The sequence below is a fragment of the Haemaphysalis longicornis genome, unplaced genomic scaffold (genome assembly GCF_048455015.1).
Source record: "Haemaphysalis longicornis isolate Haplotype H1 unplaced genomic scaffold, Haemaphysalis longicornis Haplotype H1 scaffold_10, whole genome shotgun sequence".
Lineage (NCBI taxonomy): Eukaryota > Metazoa > Arthropoda > Arachnida > Ixodida > Ixodidae > Haemaphysalis > Haemaphysalis longicornis.
In genome coordinates this window covers 134,481,031-134,499,680 of record NW_027526204.1, presented here as the reverse complement: position 1 = coordinate 134,499,680, position 18,650 = coordinate 134,481,031, and the positions used below count along the sequence as shown (strand labels likewise).

Here is an 18,650-nt window from a genome sequence, read left to right as displayed (position 1 = left end):
CAAGAACGCAAAATCCTGTCGATTTGTTTTACTTTGTCGAACATTTATCGTTTTTTTGGGTTCTTCTTTTTTAACAATGCTTGTAATGCTTGTTTTATGTATATTTTATGTCAGAGAACAAAAAACTCCCAGGGCTACCCGTGTCTTTCAAGCGTACGAGACATTCTATAGCATGAAGTGTTGGAAAACAAACGTTTCAGTATATTTGTGCTTACTTGTGCTAGCGGTCGGCACCAAAGTCGCTTGCCGTTCAAAACACGATTTGGACCTCAAGGTTGTTAACAACAGGCCCCATTTTCAAGATTAAAACATTACTTGGACCTCAAGCTTATACATCTCATCACTTAGATACGCATCTTGAGTAGATTAACAATATAGGCACCATCTTCACGATCAGGGGAGTCAAAATAAAGGTGTTTGCATGTATGTATGTTTCTTTCTTAGGGACGACTGCCATCAACTCTCAAAGGAAATAAAATTTGCTCATACCATTAACCTAAACTCTGTTTCACTTCCATGTCGGGCCTTGCCGGTCATCAGCCTTCAAAGTATGGAATGAATCATGATTTTTTTTCTTGCTTTGTCATTGCTACCATTTAAAGTGCTGGTTGAAAGACCACAAGACGCAGCATGCCCATCTCAAGACATATATTTGTACAAATCTTCTTGAAAATTGATAAATACATTTCACCAAACATGTCAACATAGAGTGCTCGTATTTACATTGCATCTGTACACGACAACACTACACCATGGTCATAACTACAGCAGAATGTGGTGGTGGGAGGTAACGAGAAAAAGGAAAGGCTCCTGCACAAACAGTTTGTTTCAAAGCAGTGGTGGGGCTCTCGAAATATACCTCTTTATCTGTGACTAATAAAATCTGGGCAGTTCGCTCCCCACTCCTCATATTCAATTCTCGAGTGCTTGTCATATAAGCAGCCATAGTGTAGTACAGATTGCTTTGATATGACGCTCACTGTGTAAACAAACAAACAAAGCAAAGCGATGTTGAACTTGAACGAAATTTTTGATGCTCTTTGATGTGGTGCTACAAAAATTCAGTTTCCACAATTATAACTTCGAAATTTCCGTTTTGTGAACTCACATTGCTTTTTTGGGAGCAGAATTGTATAATGCATGACTGAGAGGGCTGATATCGCACACTTTAGGTGTTATAGGTGCTGGTTCAAAAGACATATGGGGGAGGAATGGGTGTGTAATTCAATTCCTCCACACACTCAACGTACCAACAAAATGTAGCAAATACTTTTAATAAATTCTACCTGATTGCTCAGCCCACATTTTAGTCTGGTAAACATCACATTTTAATGACAAGCAGTAAAATATTAGTCTCTGAACCGCGTTTCTTGGCTTCAAGACTGAATGTACAGTAGCCGACCGTTTTTTCGGACTCCAAAATTCGGACTAGCTGGATATTCCGGATTTTCTCGAGGAACCGCGAGGAACCATAGGAGTAATGGCTCACGGATTTTTCGTACTGCTCTTTTTTTCGGACTACATTTTTTGCCCCCCTCCAGGTCCGAAAAATCGTTCGGCTACTGTAATTAGTAAATGCATTTTTTTTTTAGTTCCTGAGACTGTCTTGTACAGAAACAGAGCAGCGTATACATTCTTCTACAGAGGCACCATTCTTTGATGCACACTGTACAGATATAAACACAGGAGGTCCTCCTTTGAAAGCGAACTAAAAATATACAGTGTAAGAACATTTCATCCTCATAAATACTGTACGTGGCAACATAGCCGGAAATGAGAGACTAGGGGGGCATGCAGGGAGCATATAACGGTTAACCGGGCCTATACGCTTTGCGGCGCACACGCCATTCTTTCACAAAAGGGAAGAGTGTGGATTTCGGTAGCATTCGTTGTTGCTACCACTCCGAGCAGAGCATCTACAAGCTCTCCTCAGGAACACATATGAGCTAGGGTCTATGTTAGAAGCAAGCCAGCAATTTACACATATCCTCATCGCATCATTCCTGTTTCTTACATACATGAAACTTCATACGGAAAGAAGTGTCAGCCAAAGTCAACGAGCTGTCAAATACACCAAATCCACTTCATCAGCTCCCTGTTGGAACAGTCAGTGGAAGCACTATAAGCAGTGGCATATAGCCTCTCATTTCGTTGTGCTGCGCACGCCTCGTCATGTTTCGTGCACTAGAGTGCAGTCTTAACACATTTCAAAGTAGTGCGTCCACACTGCCCAGACTTGTCCAGCAAGGCCTGCAAGCTATTGTGTCCGTGAAATGTGTTGGCAAAGCCAAAAGCTCTATCAAAATCTACATGATTGGCGAAGCAGCTCTTGGGAGCATAAAGTGAAATATGGTGGAATCCGAGGCTCTGCCTCTGCATACAGCAGTCCTATGTGCTGGCGACCAGCTATGCACAACAAGTCCTCCATGCAGAAAGTGCTGAACTCCCGATTCGTCACCTCTGCTTTGCACACATCTATTAATTGCTGTAGGCAGAGCCTCGTTCGCATTTAGATTTATACATTAACGTTCGGAAGCAGCTCAAAGCATTCTACGTGCACGAATAAGAGTTCTAGGATTAGAACAGGTGTCCAGCCCCACTCGGGGCATCGTTAATAAGTCGCAAGAGCCGCCTCTACACTGTCGTGACTGCTAGAAGGCCGAAAGTTTTGTCCCCGGCACTGAGCAGGCCTTCAGGAGAGGGAGACACTTCACGCTTTTTTCGAGATCCGCCCGTGGCGGCAGACGACGACTTCTTGGTGCCCGACCCCTCGTGCGCTTCCTTGAGGATCGCCATCTTGAGCTTGAGCATCATCTCTTTCTTCTTCCTGTCGCGGGCTTTCTCCAGGTGCCTCTTCCGCTCCTCCTTGGTCCAGTACTTGCCCGTCTTCAGCTCCGAGTGGTTGTCGTCGTCCGTCGTCAGTCCGCTGCGCTCTTCCAGGATCTTCTGCTCCCGTTCTTTCAAGAGCTTGGTTCTCGCGGGGCGGCGTGTGATGTAGCGCGTCCCATCGGCTCTCCGCTTCACCTTCCACTGCGACTTGAGCTCCGCATCTTCGCTGGGCTCTGCGGCCAGGTCTTTCTTGGAGGAGGAAGTTGATGACTTTGCTTGAGACCGGCTGCTCCGTCGAGCCAGAGCCTCGCGGAAAAGGTTCTGTTGTAGCCACATGGTGTGCTGGAGGTTCTGGGGGTTGGTGTACATGGTGGGGTAGAGGGAGGCATAGTCCGGGACTGAGGAGCCACGCCGCACGCACGCCGGTTCGCTGACCGTCTTGGGCAGTCGTCGGGGCGAAGTGGCGAAGTCCAGGTGGCAGCGACAGGACTCGCAGCCGGTCATGCTGTGCATGTCCGAGTCTCGCATCTGGAACGATAAGGGGAAATGTAGAAGAAGTTACTGACAAGCATTCTCAGGCAAACCATTTGGTCAGAGAGCATGGGAATTGGTGTTACTTACACCCAAGCAATAAGGCGGGACATTGTGGTTTGTTATGGTATTCGCAGCTTTCACTTTCATCAGAAAAATGTTCAAGTAATGACTAAGGCTTATCAATTTGTTACGCAAGTGATGCAGGCAAAAGGAGGAGTTACAGTGGCTTGTAACTATCCAGGTGAAGTCGAGGAGGGAGTTAGCGAGTGGGATTGCCTGGAACACACTCTAGCTAGTCACTCTAAGGGACCATACACTAAGGATCATTATCGACATAGATGACAGTGCTCAACAACGAAAGACTTTGGAAGTCTCGAAGCATGGGTAAGTTAAAGTGCATTAGTGCCACAACCGTATACAGTCGACTCCCATTATTACGAAGCCCATGGGGACCATAAAACACTTCGAATTAACCGAACTACGAAGTAAGCAACAAGCACAGGAGCACCATCGTTATTAGTCCGCAACACGTCTACCTCGTTGATTTTGTTCAAAATCTCAACTTTCATTGCCATGTTGAGCGTACAACACGGATTGCCATGATAGTTGAGACTTATCATTGAAATCAAAGCCTGAAGAGTCCACCGCACAAACTGTTTGCACAGCCCTGTGCGCAACAAAAAAGGTAGAGTAACTCAAAAAGTGAGGGATGCGTACGTTGATCTGAGTCTCAAGTGGATTGCTGCTTTATCAACTGTGCGCTGCCTCAGTTGAGATGGCGCCAACATCAGTGCAGAACACGACGCATGTTTTTGCATTTGAAATTTTTAATTTTTGTGGAGAAGTGACGGTCACCTTGATGCTTTTTATACGGAATAACTTCCAGTTAACCGATACCATTGGTTTTAGCTGTGAATTATCAAGCAGTTTCTTCCATTCGATTGCATGAAACATTGCCGGGACCAGCAGTGTCATCATTGCTAGTTAACCAAAAAATCCAATTGAGCGACTTCGAATTATCGAGAGTCGACTGTACTTCCATTCCCCAGCAGCACAGGGGAGCCAGCTAATTCATGGGCTGACTCAAATACTCGTCACAGCATCTTGAGCTCACCCAGCAGCCCCAAGACCACAGCCATGACCATATTGTAACACTGGGACTGATGCCGCTAATTTCTTAAAATAAGCTGTGCATGTATTTGCCGCACTATTAGGACTCACACTTAGCACTGTCACTTGTTCTTCACAGTTTTAGGCCTGTTGTATTGTGTGTGTGTGTGTAGCTGGGGGGTCCAATTTCAGCAACTGTTGCGGAATCATGTTCATCTCCTTTAACCCTTTCCCTACCATGAAAAAAAAAAATGTACCAAATTTACCGAAAAAGGTTTCCCGCTCAATTTGTACAGCTTTTTCCGGAATAAAACGGCACCATTATTTCAATGAAATAACGTCCTTTTATTTCTCAAACTGTGTAAAAAACATTGATCTAAGATGGCTTCACATGGCACCATTATTTCGTTGAAGTAACGTTGCTTTATTTCTTTATTGTGTAAAAGAGAGTGCTTGAAGATGGCTTCACCGCATGACCGTTGTGTCTTGCAAGAAAGCGCCGTCAGGGCTCCAAAATGACCGGTGACGACTACACTTACATGCTAAACATGACTAACATGATAAATAAACTAACATATTTCAGGGTAGCGTGACTGCGGTAGTGCGCAAGCGCTTGTTTTAGCATGGACTGGTACAATCCGTGAGGACGAGCTCAGCTGGTCTACGGTAGGCAAAGGGTTAAAAACACTTCCTCAGCGTCCGTGGTGATGTTCTTTATAGACTAAACTGCTGCCTGTCACTGTACACCACCATGGCCTGGTTTCGATTAGACTTGGTTTATAGTAGCACTTTAGTGAGCATGCCGTAAGCAAGGATAATACTCCGTATCAAGCTGTGGGATTGAAGTGTGCAGTATGTTGCTTTCTACTTCCGGTGCATTCGAGTGCTGTATGGCACCCAGATAAAGTCTCTCTTTTGTCTTGGTGTCTTTTTTCGGGAAATACGGAAAACAGTGTTCAGGCAGGATAAGAATCTGTTGGAAGTTTTCAACATACAATATCGCGGGCTCCCACCACCAAGAAAAAAAATTGATTGGTACACACGTACCACAGCCTCCCAAGAATTCAATATCACAATAGCATCGATTTGTCGGTACATTTGTACCTTATCAAAATGTCAAATGGTGCAACTGCCGACAGCCTGCTCGCAAAAAAAATTTCTCCTCTGCCAGTATCTTCAGCTACTCTGTTCACTACAACGACATAAATTTACTTTTTTGGTTCACTCTTTCGTGATTGAGTGTACTCCTAATGCACAATGAGGTACAGCAATCACACTCTTTGCATCACTTAGCAGGTCCTGTTGGCTTCGCTTTGTCTGCTTTTTACGTTGAGCCACACAAGCATGCTCAAGCGATACAAAAAAAATTAGCCCCATCTTCCCGAAGGGAACGCTGAGTAGATGCGAAGCATCTCGGGGTTCCATTGTGTTTCCGTTGTGTTCGTAGAACTTCATCGGACGAACAGAGTGAAGTGGAGTCAACCGCAGCAAGCGCTGAACTGAACGCGCGCAGCACACTACCCGATTTACATTCAAGGTTGAAGGAGAAGAGACGAGAGGAGGAGAGATGCGCAAGCGCCGAGCATTCGCGCTGACGAAGCTCAGGGTCCGCCGCTCGCTTCAAGCGTTTGCGCTCAGCGTCGCGTGCCCTTCGCTGCGCAGCTTTGTCTTCAGGGGATGTAGCGTTGCTGTTAGTTTGTGGGGTGGTGCTGACGCTTGCTTGCGCCAACCCACTAACTGACGGGACTGTTGCTTTCATCACACTTCATTGGAAGAACGGAGTGAAGTGGAGTCAACCGCAGCAAGCGCTGAACTGAACGCGCGCGTTACCCAATTTACATTCAAGGTTGAAGGAGACGAGACGAGAGGAGGAGAGATGCGCAAGCGCCAAGCATGCGCCGTGAAAGCAGAAGCGAGAACGCGGGAGAAGCGAAAGCGAAGTGCACGCAGCTGGTTTGACAGAAGAAGTGGCGGGAGTATCGCGCAGCTGTGGAAGAGAGGGAGAAGGAGCAGAGTTGTGCATGCGCAGTGTGAGTGCGGACGCCGACGCGGGACATGCCCAGACTATAAGATGCTCCGCATCTAAAAACAAAACGTAACGTGCATCGATGGTGTTTTTTGTGGTACTCACCGGTGTAAAGGAACCTTTGGAATACTTTGGCAGAAACTGTGCCACTTACAGAGAACAGCATAACAGATGACAGCTGGACTGAGACGAAGGCTTTTTGTGTGTGCTTGTACTCATCTATTTTGCCACTTAACACCCTGATGGGGCGCCGGCATGCCAACCAGTCGATGCTACAGTAAAACCTCTTTACAAGAGACACTGAAGGGACCTGGAAAATGTGTCTCTTGTATCCAAGGTCTCTTGTATGCAATGTTGCTAACATAGCGAACATTGGAGAACCAACCAAAGCGCTTTAATTTAAATGTCTCTTATAACCAAGTGTCTCTTGTAACAGTGTCGGTTGTAACAGTGTCGGTTGTATACACTGTATCATGATGCTATAAATTTTTTGGAAACTGCAGGCACACGGATGATGACCCTATGCATCACTATCATCATGAGTGGATCCTCAATAACTGGGAAACAACCTGCTCTTCTGAAGGATTGACGAGTGGGATTATAACTCTACTGCTCATGTATAAGAGACGGTGGTGTTACACCCTGCTTTTCAAGTTAGGGAGGACCACGATGGCCAGCCCGTTGCTGTCTACTCATCTGCCATTATCTCTCACTAGAGGCGCGGTACTGTTTCTTGTGAGAGACATGCCATTCCACTCGCTGATAAATCACTGTTCCCCAATGGGGAGAGCGACTGTCCCCGCATACTTTGAGAAGGAGTGTGTATAGGTGATTGCATGCATGAGTACCCTTGTCATTATACTGAGTGTTCTTGCCAATTTTGCTGAAAGCGGAATTAATTATGAACCACTTTTTTTTTTATTCCCTTCATCCCAAATTCTTTCCAATGCTGAACATCGATGTAAAGTGCCCTCGCTCACAGAATCAAGGTACACCATTTGGCGCTGTACTCGCACATTGTCTTTTCTGATGGTGAATTTTAACGCGGGTGCGAAGCCCTATGGGGAATGAATTTGTAGAAGTTCACATTTGCGGCTGCAACGCAGACGCTAAGTTCTCGGTTAAGTAGTTCCCGTGCCAGTGGAACCCAGCATCATGTTGTCCCTTCGTTTCCACTGCGCATAGTTCACAGCCTTCACATAGGCGATTCATAGGCTGCAGTAGTGGCTGCGTCATGAGAGTGAACAAAGCTGCATGAACATTTCTTGCTGCCTCCATGTGTAATCCGGGCAACTATGCCACCCAAGATCACAAGAAGCTTGCCAGTAGCACGTGACGAAAGGATCACCGTGCTTTCCTAGAACGAACGAGTTCAAGGATCGGCAAATTCTTCCCATAAGTGGGGTGTGTCACTACCATCGCTGATGACACAAAACGTCACCGGTCCTGCTATCACTGTAAAAGAACAGCTTGAAGGTCTTGGTTGCAAGAAATTGACGCACATTCACTTTGGTTCTGCACATTCAAGAAACCTTAATTAAGGATTCCTTTTTCTTTTGTCCCGATTAATTTAATTCTGTCAAGTGCAAAGAATGTTGGCCCAACAGGCTCACAAGATGCATGATGATAGAGAAGCGCGCACTTCATCAAATTTCGAAAGAACAGATATGGGAAGAGCTTCATCTCACACATTGCAAGGAGCTGTTAACAGAATGCAGCCTTCAAAGAAAAGGTTGATAGGCCAGTGGCCAACTACATGTGTGTGCTTAACCCCTTTGCTCGAACTGTTCAAACCATGAAATGTCTCCTAATCTATAGGCCTCTGGTTCAATGTTGGCCACTCTTGTCTTTGTGTCCTTCATGTTTTCTTTCTTCTTATCATAATAAGATAAGTGTCCTATCTTGGTTGTGCGCGACTGATCTCGCGAATCTCATTTTCACGGCCAAGTCCGGGCCCGCAAAGAGCTCTCACTGTAGAAGTGTGCACGAAAGTGAAGTGAAGCGTGAAAGTGCAATGCCATTACCAAACACTGCGAAACGTTTGACCATAAAACGTACTTCTTAGTGACAACCATCCTAAAGACCAGAACGGGTTTTTTTAAAAATGCTGTTAGAGTAATAGCACATTCAGCAAATGGCACAAAACATTGACGTTCTCTTAGGAAACTCTCCACTGCCTACAACATGTGTACATATTGGACACTGTACTCGATCAGTGACTGTTCCTGCTAAATGGCTATAAGAACACCCTTTCAGAATGGTTACAAGAGCTCTTGAAGAGGGACCTGATCAAGTGAATAACCTGAAATGACAAGATTCCAAAATTTTGTACCCTTTTGGTGGAATTGCTTTACAGGTTTGTGCAAGCAGATAAACCACTTTCAATTGTTAGTCTTCCATTCTGAGAGTATTTCTTTTCGTGCTGCCATTACATGTTGCCACTGAAAAATATATACGGCGCATGCAGCTCACTCATAGTGTAGCACGGAATCCAGCTCATACAGCTTTTCCTGCCCTTGGTGTAAAAAAAAAAAAAAGCTTTATTCTAGGAGATTTTAGAATGTTTTTTGGTGTGAGACAAAAATCGCTTCGGGTAATGTTTTCCACATTTCCTTTGCACTGTGGTTCTAGTTTTGAATGTATTAGCCAGGTTTTCGTGGTGGCACCACTTAGTAGTACGAAGCAGAGGGCAGCATCAAAATCCCGCCCGTGATCCCTCGAGGTCATATCGCGAGTTTGGGTGATCACAAACATCAGATCACCCATTGGAAGAAAAGGTCGTTGCTTGTTTGAGATAAGCACACCTTTGTCAAAAAGCCGAGTAGGCTGCACGGCACTCGGGTTGAATCAAGAAAAAACTTTACCACCCCTTTTTAAAGAAAGTTGAAGGAAGTGCGAGAGCTTGCTCGCATCAAAACTGGGTCAAAAGTGCGTCAGAACTTTTTTGCATCCAACGTTTGCTGAAAGTACGTCTAATTGATCGCCAAACCTTCAAAGACCCAAAGCGCAAATTAAGAATGAACCCACAGGGCGATTTTCGTGCACTAAGTAAATGCATCTATGAATGATCTAAATGTACACCGATAAGTGGTTCATGAGATAAAGGTATACACTCTTTCTTCATGATCAATGCGTGCATTGTCTTGTCTAAGACCATTCATTTTTCGTGACTTTCAAGTAACCATTTTGACGCAATGGAAGCCCAGTTTCACGCACGCGCCGTGCGTCCAGAGGTCTTATCAGAGCTTTTCGGCTGGCCAGAGGGTCTTTGGGGGAATGCCTTAGTTTTCTGACTGGACGCCATTGGTCCCACTATCAAAGCTTTTGTTTTAAAAGGCGTTAAGTTGAGCAGGGCATGTGGTGCGAAGAACGGACAACGGATTGTAAACCCGACTTGGACAACACAAAAATAATCGAAAGAAGCAGAGATGTGACTGCACATGATGTTGCCTAGGCGTTTTGTATAAAAATAAAGGGGCCCATGTGTGTGAGTGTGCCATTGCTTTCTATCTATGATAAGAAAAATGCATTTCAAAAAACTTTTTTCTGATGTTTGCACTCTGCCAGATGCCTGTGGTATATCTTATTCCTTTGTTTCTTTTTTCTTCAGTGTATGCCTGTAGTGTATGTGGTTGTCCTTTTTGAAATAAACTCAGTTGTTAGTTGTGCCTGTCTTGTCTGCCACCGTCCTCATCGTCTTTGCACTAAGCCTCCCATTCGACAACAGGTGGATAGCTGAATGAGGCTACCAAATAATTGAAAGAGAAGCAGGGGTATAGGGTCACTGGGAGTGCTGTACTAGGGAAATCCTTGTGCAAAGAAAAACTGTGTGCAAAGAATGGTCTGATGCAGGATATCACTGAGAAAGGCCTTTGTGCTACATCCAACCACCCATGGCGATGACTATGGTGATTTATCTCTACACCATACATTATCTGTACATTATCTGCCACAGTACAACCAGCCGTCCCCTTTCAAAGTACCTGTGTTGACTTGTCCTCCGTGGGTGCTGATCCGTGCAGCGTTGACGCAGCGGTGGTGGCGCCACCTCTCGCCGCAGGTTGTAGGAATGGGAGCATGGGTGTTGACGTCGTCGCCGGTGCACCGGTCAGCGAGAGCAGTGAGCCCGACCGGCCACCAAGCTCGAGCGTCGGTGGCGAAGCAGACGACGAGCCGCCCGTGTGGTAGGCACTCGACCCGCTGTCGCCAGCGTCCCACTTCTGAGGTGATGCGGGCAGCCCCGTGGACCCCTGGTGCAGCCATTGCTCGACCGAGACCGCCTTCTTGTCCAGTATCACCCTCTGGAACTCATTGGCGAGCACGCTCATCTCGATATCGTTGTCCGGAAGCGGGGTCCCCACCTGGGCGAGGAACGTAGGAGGATTAATTCTGCGGCAGTGCCTTCCTTCAACAAACTACACTGGTTTTTTACACAAACCAGACTAAGTTTGAATGAGCTTAGAGGGGTACTGAAAAAAATTTTCGGTGTTAATATTATTACATAGTTTGCTTCCTTTACTCAACAGAGTACCCTGGCTGAAATATGAGCAGCCTGCAATGCGTGGAACATACTTCAATTTGATCTCATTTATCGCACAGATGGAAGAGCACGTGGAGTGGTGTGCAGCAAATAAGCATTGTCTAGACATCACTCCGTGGTAGGGAAATAAAGTGACGTAGCCATGTGACATCCAACGCTCGTCAGAAACTCGTGTCGTCACTTCGCACGCAAACCCACCCGGGAGTGGTGACTGGGTGCTGGCACGTTCACGCACTGATGTGGCGCATAGCCAGAGCTACAGGTATAACCACTGCCCAGAAAGGCACTCTATCCAAAACTTAAATTTCACATGTTAAAAGTGTTGCGGGGCGTACTTCCACAAGCACGCGCCTGACTTTACTGCAATGGTAGGCCTAAACGCCTTCAGGCAGCTCAGTTGCTCAGCTTTGGCGACAGGGTTGTAGAATAAATGCCTCCACCAGCCCTTGTAGTGTTTTGACGAATGCACAAAATTGTGTGGTCATACTGTGGTTCTATCGAACGCACCGTCCGGGCTGTACCTAAGCACAGAAAACTGAAATGGACGATTTTCAGGTCATTCAATGGGATTAATTATCGCGCGCTCAAGCAGTTAAAGTGCTATTTTGGGTTCGCCTGCCAGTTAAGCTTCGATAAAAGCAGTAAAAAAAAAAAGAAAAATGAAACTTTTGTGTCAGTACTCCTTTAAAGAAGTTAGCCCTTGCATTTTCAGCTTGCCACTTGCATTCAGCCCTCACACTCATTCGCACCTTACCTAGTTCGACTCGCATTTGCCCGTCTCACGCCCTACCACCCACCACTCGCTTGGGCAATCCCACTCACACTCACTTACACTCACTTGGACTTTTGTCCGCCCCTCACATATGCAAATTGCATTCACAACGTTCATCCATCACTCCCACTTACAACTCGCATTCACCAGTAACACTGATTTATTTGCCCTGTGACTTATTACTAGAACTCATCACTCCCACTCACTCTCACCTCTCGCATCCACCCCTCACACTCACCCATCAAAACCCCACCTACACACACTACTCAAACACATGCTCACTCGCATTATCTGCGAGGCGAGTGTTGAGTGAAAATGTCTGCCCTGTTCTGCTTAGCTTCCACTGCCCTCAACCTGAAGCATTACCTTGCACATTGACAACTCCCCTTAGCGTCTCTTGACTTTAGAATTATAAAATTGATTCAAGCATGTTTACTGAGTGTCCCTTGAAACAAACTTTTTTAAACGAGTACTGACACGAAATTTCAAAGCTCAGATAACTATGTAAAAAGCTTTCTTTATATAGTGATATAGCTCCTCAAAAGTTTAAACCATAACTGTTCAGTAGGACATATTTGAAATCAATCTTAATCCTTGCACGCACGAGAAAGCTCATCCGCGCCATCGAGTGAGCTCGTGACGTCCTCTGCGCTTCAACCCAAACGGCCGACGTCAGGGCTCCCATGACATATCGAGGCGGACGCGGTGCTGTTGGCACGCGCTTTTTTGCCTTGTGCATCACGTCACTATGTTTGGGACTGACATCACGTGCGACTACAACCAATCGAGCTGGTCTGGCGCGCGCACGCGCGCCCAGACCGGCACTGGGTGTGGTGCGACGAGAACAGCGACGTCAAATGCACCTTCCTGTCATGGCAGCTACCTCACTGTTCGCTTCACTGAGACTGAAACTGACACGAATAAACGGAGCTGTAGGTAATTATTTATGCTGCCTTCAACAATATAATATGCCATTCCATGATTTATGGGTTCGTAGGCGCCTATAGCCACGAAAAAAACCTATCACAAAAATTTTGTGTCAGTACTCCGTTAAGTACCTGCAAAGTTGATTCAACACCGTTTCCTAATGGCATCAAATTAAAAATTCAGCTGCAGTACAGCAATACCGGATTAACTCGAAGTCGTAAAATCCGCTAAAAATTCTGAGATAAGTGGAGTTTCAGTGCAAGCAAAAAATTTGTGGCCAGGTCACTGAAATAAGAGCTAGTGCTGGTAATGAAAGCTACACTGTAGGAAGAACAGTCCGAACAACCTTCTTCGTGCACTTGAATTTCAAAGACTGGGTCTGGCCGCGGTCCGATTTACCGAAAAAAACCCGTGATCACCCATGCACAAATGGTGCCATCCATCGGCACTATGGTGACACATACGTTGTCACTCCCACAGTTATTTGACGCGCTGGATAGGAAACTGCCGCATTGGCAGGAATTTTAAATTTGCAGTTTGCGACCACGTTTGGCACATAGTGGAGCTAACCATTCGCACAGATCGAGATCTTATCAGCTGCCTGTAGCAGATTCTGCCTTGCGCCCTCTCTCCACATTTTGAGATATCCGTGGTCTCCCTAAAAAATGCATCGAGATAAAGGGGGTGGCAAATACATAGCGCCTATGGGAGGTAAATGCACAGCAAAAGGAAATTTTCGACCTAACCAATATTTCGAGATATGAAATTTCATGTTAACGAGAGTTTACTGTATATTGTTGGTTTGGTTTGTTTGAGAACAGCTATACGTACCGGGCATGGTAGACGATTTCTGGCAGTAGATTCTTCCCACCCTTCTTACTTTATAAACTACTGATAGGTCCACTTTCTTGGGGTCCCTGCTAGAATCAAACTAACTGAAGCATACTACAAATGCGGGTTTGCTCCAGAGATAAAGCTTGAAAAGGCTATACTAAAGCAAGGACGACAAAGGAAGAAGAGATAAGCTGGGTAGAGTGCAAGGAGGTCAGTTTCAAACTATTGTGCTCATAACCTTGTGCACCCTTGTTCTTGTTTGTGGCTTTTCAAACCTGGCACCCGCCGTTATCATTTTAAGAACCAATTACCTGGGTCTCTGTTTCAGACAGCTCTTCTGGAAAAGATCCTTGTTGAAGCGTGCCTGTCCTGGCTGGCGTGGTTGGGTCATCCTTTTCATTCCCATCTTCCTCTTCATCTTCTTCCTAAAGATCCAGGATTAATTTAGAACGATGAAGCAAAATTGCATTTAAACAGCAGCTGTGCAGAGAATACTTGTCCCAATAGTACAGCTTAGGACAGGGCATGTCCTTTTACTCATTGTTGCCAAAGTAAACATAACAAAAAAAAGGTATTACAATGTCACTGATGACTTGGACGGATACATACTTATTAAGGCAAGTTAAACGTAGTTCTGCTTGGCTGTCACTCCAAAAAATTACGTGAATTCTTGAGTTAAGGACTTTACTACGATGTTGAAAGAAATTAAATGATGCTGACTTATGTTGGACCTACCTTAATGGTATTCCCACAATTAAGAAGTGGTTCGGTAACCTTTCCCTACAAGAAGAGCATGTCAGCAAACGAAAAGGAAAGTACACGAGGTTTCGATTACTTTGCAAATATTGTTCACTATTCTATTTGATTTGCAGCAAATTTTAACCGTTCGAAGTATTCCAAGTTTTCAAGTAATTAAAGTTTTCGAACAATCACAGCTTTCAAATAATAGAGCAATTAAAGTTGCTTCTGTTGAATGACATGAAAACTTAAAACGCTTCATCGTACAACGCAAGCACCTTTTTTTTCTTGGGTGTGCTTTTTTGCATGACACTGAAGCTGTGCAAAAAAGCTTGACATGTGTAAGCCTTGTGTGATAAAACTGTATGCTGCCTTTGGGGTATGTAAGCTGAAGTAGAAGAATACATGTGTAAAAAAATGCATCCACCAAAAAGAAGTTAACTTCCTCTCAATATAGTGGCCTGAGTGAGGAGTCAATAATTATTACTTGTTGGCAATGCTAGCAGTACGGTCTTACCAACACTAGCATTCCTGATGGGGATAGCGCAGAACAAAACTTGGACAAGAAAGAACACGGGACGAAGCGCTAATAGCAACTGAAACATCTAATTGTAAAAACACATACGTATATACACATACAATAAAAGCCATTGTCATCACAACTTGTATATTACAATACACCAGCTTGCACAATTGCGGGGATCAACAACCAGAGCACTGCATACTATCAGACCGCACGTGTACAAGCCCAGAAAAACGACGCTGCACACTCCATCAGCCTTTTCCAAAAAGCAAACTCAGCGCCTGATAACATGACGAACGGTTGGATCACACAGGCGTTTCCTTTTTTTTTATGCAAAAGGCTTCCATTATCTCACTAGTGGCCCGCATTCTGTGTTTGTCAAGAACGATAGTGTGTGGCAGCTCCGGACGGCACGCGCACCTCTCGTGGCTGTGGTTGTCATCAATTTGCTTTTTTGGAAAAAGGCCGATAAAGTGTGCCTGACATTTTTCTGGGCTTGTACACGTGCGGTCTGACTGTATGCAGTGCTTTGGTTGTTGTTCCCCGCGATTGTGCAAGCTGGTGTATTGTAATGTACAAGTTGTGATGACGGTGGCTTTTATTGTGCGTGTATATACGTATGTGTTTTTACAATTAGACGTTTCAGTTGCTATTAGCACTTCGTCCCGTGTTCTCTCTTGTCCAAGTTTTGTTTTGAGCTGTCCCCATCATCCCAGCTCGCAGTTAACTCTTAGCCTCTTTTCAATGACTGGAGGGGCTGCAGCATGAAACGTTGCTTCTGTATTCACAGCATGTTGAAGAACCTACATTTCTTCATGGCAGTCAGTATGCCAAATCTTTGTTTCACTGATTTTTCATCTTGCCTTAATTTTTTACTGGAAATTGTTTATGCCATTTTACAGCGAAGTTGTTAGCCTCTAGATGGTCAGAGATTTTCGTGTCACAAAAAAAAAACTCGAGCAGGACCCAGCAGTTCTTGCCTAAGATGCCGAGCGCATGTGTCAGCCTAATCAGGCATAGAGCGTACTGAGCGTAGAGCTCAGTATGCGTTTAAAAAAACCACAAAACAAGCATCTAAACCGCATTATGGATGATAAGGCACCTGTGAACAATGGGAACCCCCCACCATGTGTTCCTCATGAAGATTATGCTTACAGATTATGTTTAAAGGCTAGGAAGGACTAGTGCCACCAAATAGAGCAGTTCTTGCCCTAGACGCCGAGCGCATGCTAGGTCAGGCTAGGCAGGACCCAGCATTTGCCGCCAGAAAAGCCGAGCTCAAGCAGCAAGCCCACAGAGACAACGAGAAAACATTTCATACGCTCCCCCATTAGCATTTGTAGTTGTTTGCAACAGCTTCGCTGGACATCCCCTTCCGCAGCGTGGGATGGCAACCATTTTTCTTACCGGATGGGAATAAACACTCAGATGTGCTAAAAATCCTGACTGCCTAAATTTTCTTTTTTTTGGCAGCTATGTTTCAGAAGCTCTGTACACACTAAAGCAAAGATATTCATACCTGAAATATTCGAATCGATTAGCACCCAGTTTTTACTTTTTGTATTTGATTCGCAGTCCCAAATTCGTTATTTGCACTCTAGAAAATGTGTGCGAACAGCTAAACAAAAACATAAAAAGCAAAAAAGAAAAATTAACAATGTTTTACAAAAGCAATGCTACAAAAAATAAGTGGAAATAGTTTACAAACCAGAACAGAACTGTAACGGCAGCGAGAGAGGGAAAAGTTTGACTGGTCCTCACTACATGATTCTTCCTGCAAGAAGGGGAGGGAATAAAAATCAACCAAGAACATAAAACTGAAGAAATGAAAAGAAAGCCACGACAAAATGAAAAAATAAAGCAAAAAACATAAAACCGAATAAATGAACAGAAAGCCACAACAAAATAAAAAAAAATCAACCAAAAACTAAAATTGAAGAAATTAAAAAAAAGCAACAATGGACAAAACAATATTGTTTATATAAAAAAACGCATGGCTTACTCCTGGGGAGTACATAAGTGAGCATAAACGCTGTGGTGACAGCGACAATATCACACTGGTCTTAGGGTCTCACCGAGACGTGTGTCCTTGCCACAAGCAGGGTGAAGTCAGACCTCTGTTCTGAAAACAAAGCGATGGCTTGGTCCCGGCCCAGCACGTCCGTTCCATTAACCTGCATGAAAAGTTTAAAAAATAAAAATACGAGAAGAGTCAACAATAGTAGTTCATATAACATGGTTCTTCATCTCGATGTTTGCCCCAAAAGTGATGCTCACACAAATTGGGGTTAAAAAATTCCTCAGGGCACTTAAGTCTGCCTGTGTACTTTGAAGATGAAAGCCTTTCAACACTTATCAAATACTCCTTTACCGCTACATTGTGTTTAGATCTCTCTCTTTGGTTTTGTTCCTTCATCTTTAGGGGCCAGTTATTTTGACAGGCAGAATGGCAACACTTGTTCTACACATGTGCTGTCACATTAAACAGTCTTAAGATATTGTCCCACAATCAAGAACAATACAGGTTTCATCAAAGAACAAAAATTAAAGCCATTCCACTCAATGTGAAAGCTGTCGGAAGTGCAGAGCAGTGATTCGCCACAATGAGCTGTGGCGCCGTTATCCGCTCACTCTTACCACCCATCACCCTTTTCGCCGCCCTGTCTCATTGCTCTCCTGATGAATTCAATGGAGCTTTGTCCAACGCATTTCAAATTTCCCGCCTTCGCAGTGCTCGTGCACCCCCTGCCTGAAACTGTGTCAGCGGGAGTTCTGTTCTTTTCGTGCTTGCTTTTCCTCCCGCATGTACCGGCATGGCACTGCCCCTTTTTCTCTCTTACTATCGGAAAAACTGACCCAACGAGCATTCCTAACTAAATGAATGCGGGCGCTGCCGGTTAATTACATATATTTTGCCTCACAAGTACCTGCAGTTTTCTTTGTGCTTAACAATGGGGACATGTATGACAAGCGCCAGCAGTTCATGAGTTTCGAACGCTTATGACTATATAAACCGCTTGGCTTTCAAAGCCTCTGTGGAACGCCGCTACGACAGTACGCCGTGTGGCTCTACTTGGGTCCAGCGAGCGAGCTACGACGACAAGGCGAGCCCCTGAAGTGCTCTGCGCTAACAGGTTTATTGCAGCGAACTTGTGCTCCCCCAAGAACTTAAAAGAATACACAAGTGGTGAAGGAGCAGTCAATGAGGGACGTTCACAGGCGAGTGTCGGTGAATTGAATGCCATGGCATTTACCCTCCGAGCACTCATCTTTTTGAACACTCCAGTTTCTGGAACAGTCGAATTACATTGAAAACAAAGGAAAGCCTTCCAGTCAAGTGACGACAGGGTGCAACACTCTCCTATCGAACAAGACAGCTTGTGCGGCGTACAAAAGAGAAAGAGAGAAATACGCGCTTCACTTCCAACATAGATAGGACAGTCAGGCATGGCCAGACGGTGCCAACAAAATGCACAAGTAAACAAAATGCAAGCCAGGGTTTGCGGCAATATGACATCAGTGCCACACACACACGGCTAACTCTTGCTCTGCCACTAATGACAAGTTGACGTAATACGGAGGTAGCGCACTGAGTTCCTACTCTGAATACCTGGGTTCATTTCCCGAAAAGACTCAATTGTGCTCTTTAATCTTTACACTGGCGGCCCTTTTTTTTTTGCATTGAACTAGAGCAGCAATGCCAGTTTTTCACACAGTGACATTCTTCACACGTTTGCCTTGAAACACAATTTCCCCCGAAGCATTTGCCATCAACACAGATATATTTACAGTCACAAAATGGGGCTGTAGTCTGGAA

At 44.9% G+C, this 18,650-nt stretch overlaps 1 protein-coding gene across 4 annotated transcripts in view; it reads right to left on the bottom strand.

Moving 5' to 3' along the window:
* Positions 1-633: 633 nt before the first annotated feature.
* The window catches only part of LOC144159368 (E3 ubiquitin-protein ligase PDZRN3-like), a 305,410-nt gene continuing 287,393 nt past the window's right edge, over positions 634-18,650 (bottom strand). For 3 of the 4 annotated variants that reach the window (XM_077690800.1, XM_077690801.1, XM_077690803.1), the window contains 5 exons: positions 16,909-17,007; positions 16,542-16,607; positions 13,884-13,997; positions 10,483-10,860; positions 634-3,357 (listed from right to left, as the gene is read on the bottom strand). In XM_077690800.1, coding sequence (XP_077546926.1) covers positions 2,635-3,357; positions 10,483-10,860; positions 13,884-13,997; positions 16,542-16,607; positions 16,909-17,007 — 1,380 coding nt within the window. In that variant the 3' untranslated portion in view covers positions 634-2,634. The remainder of the gene's footprint in view (positions 3,358-10,482; positions 10,861-13,883; positions 13,998-16,541; positions 16,608-16,908; positions 17,008-18,650) is intronic. The other variant, XM_077690802.1, reaches the window with a different exon arrangement.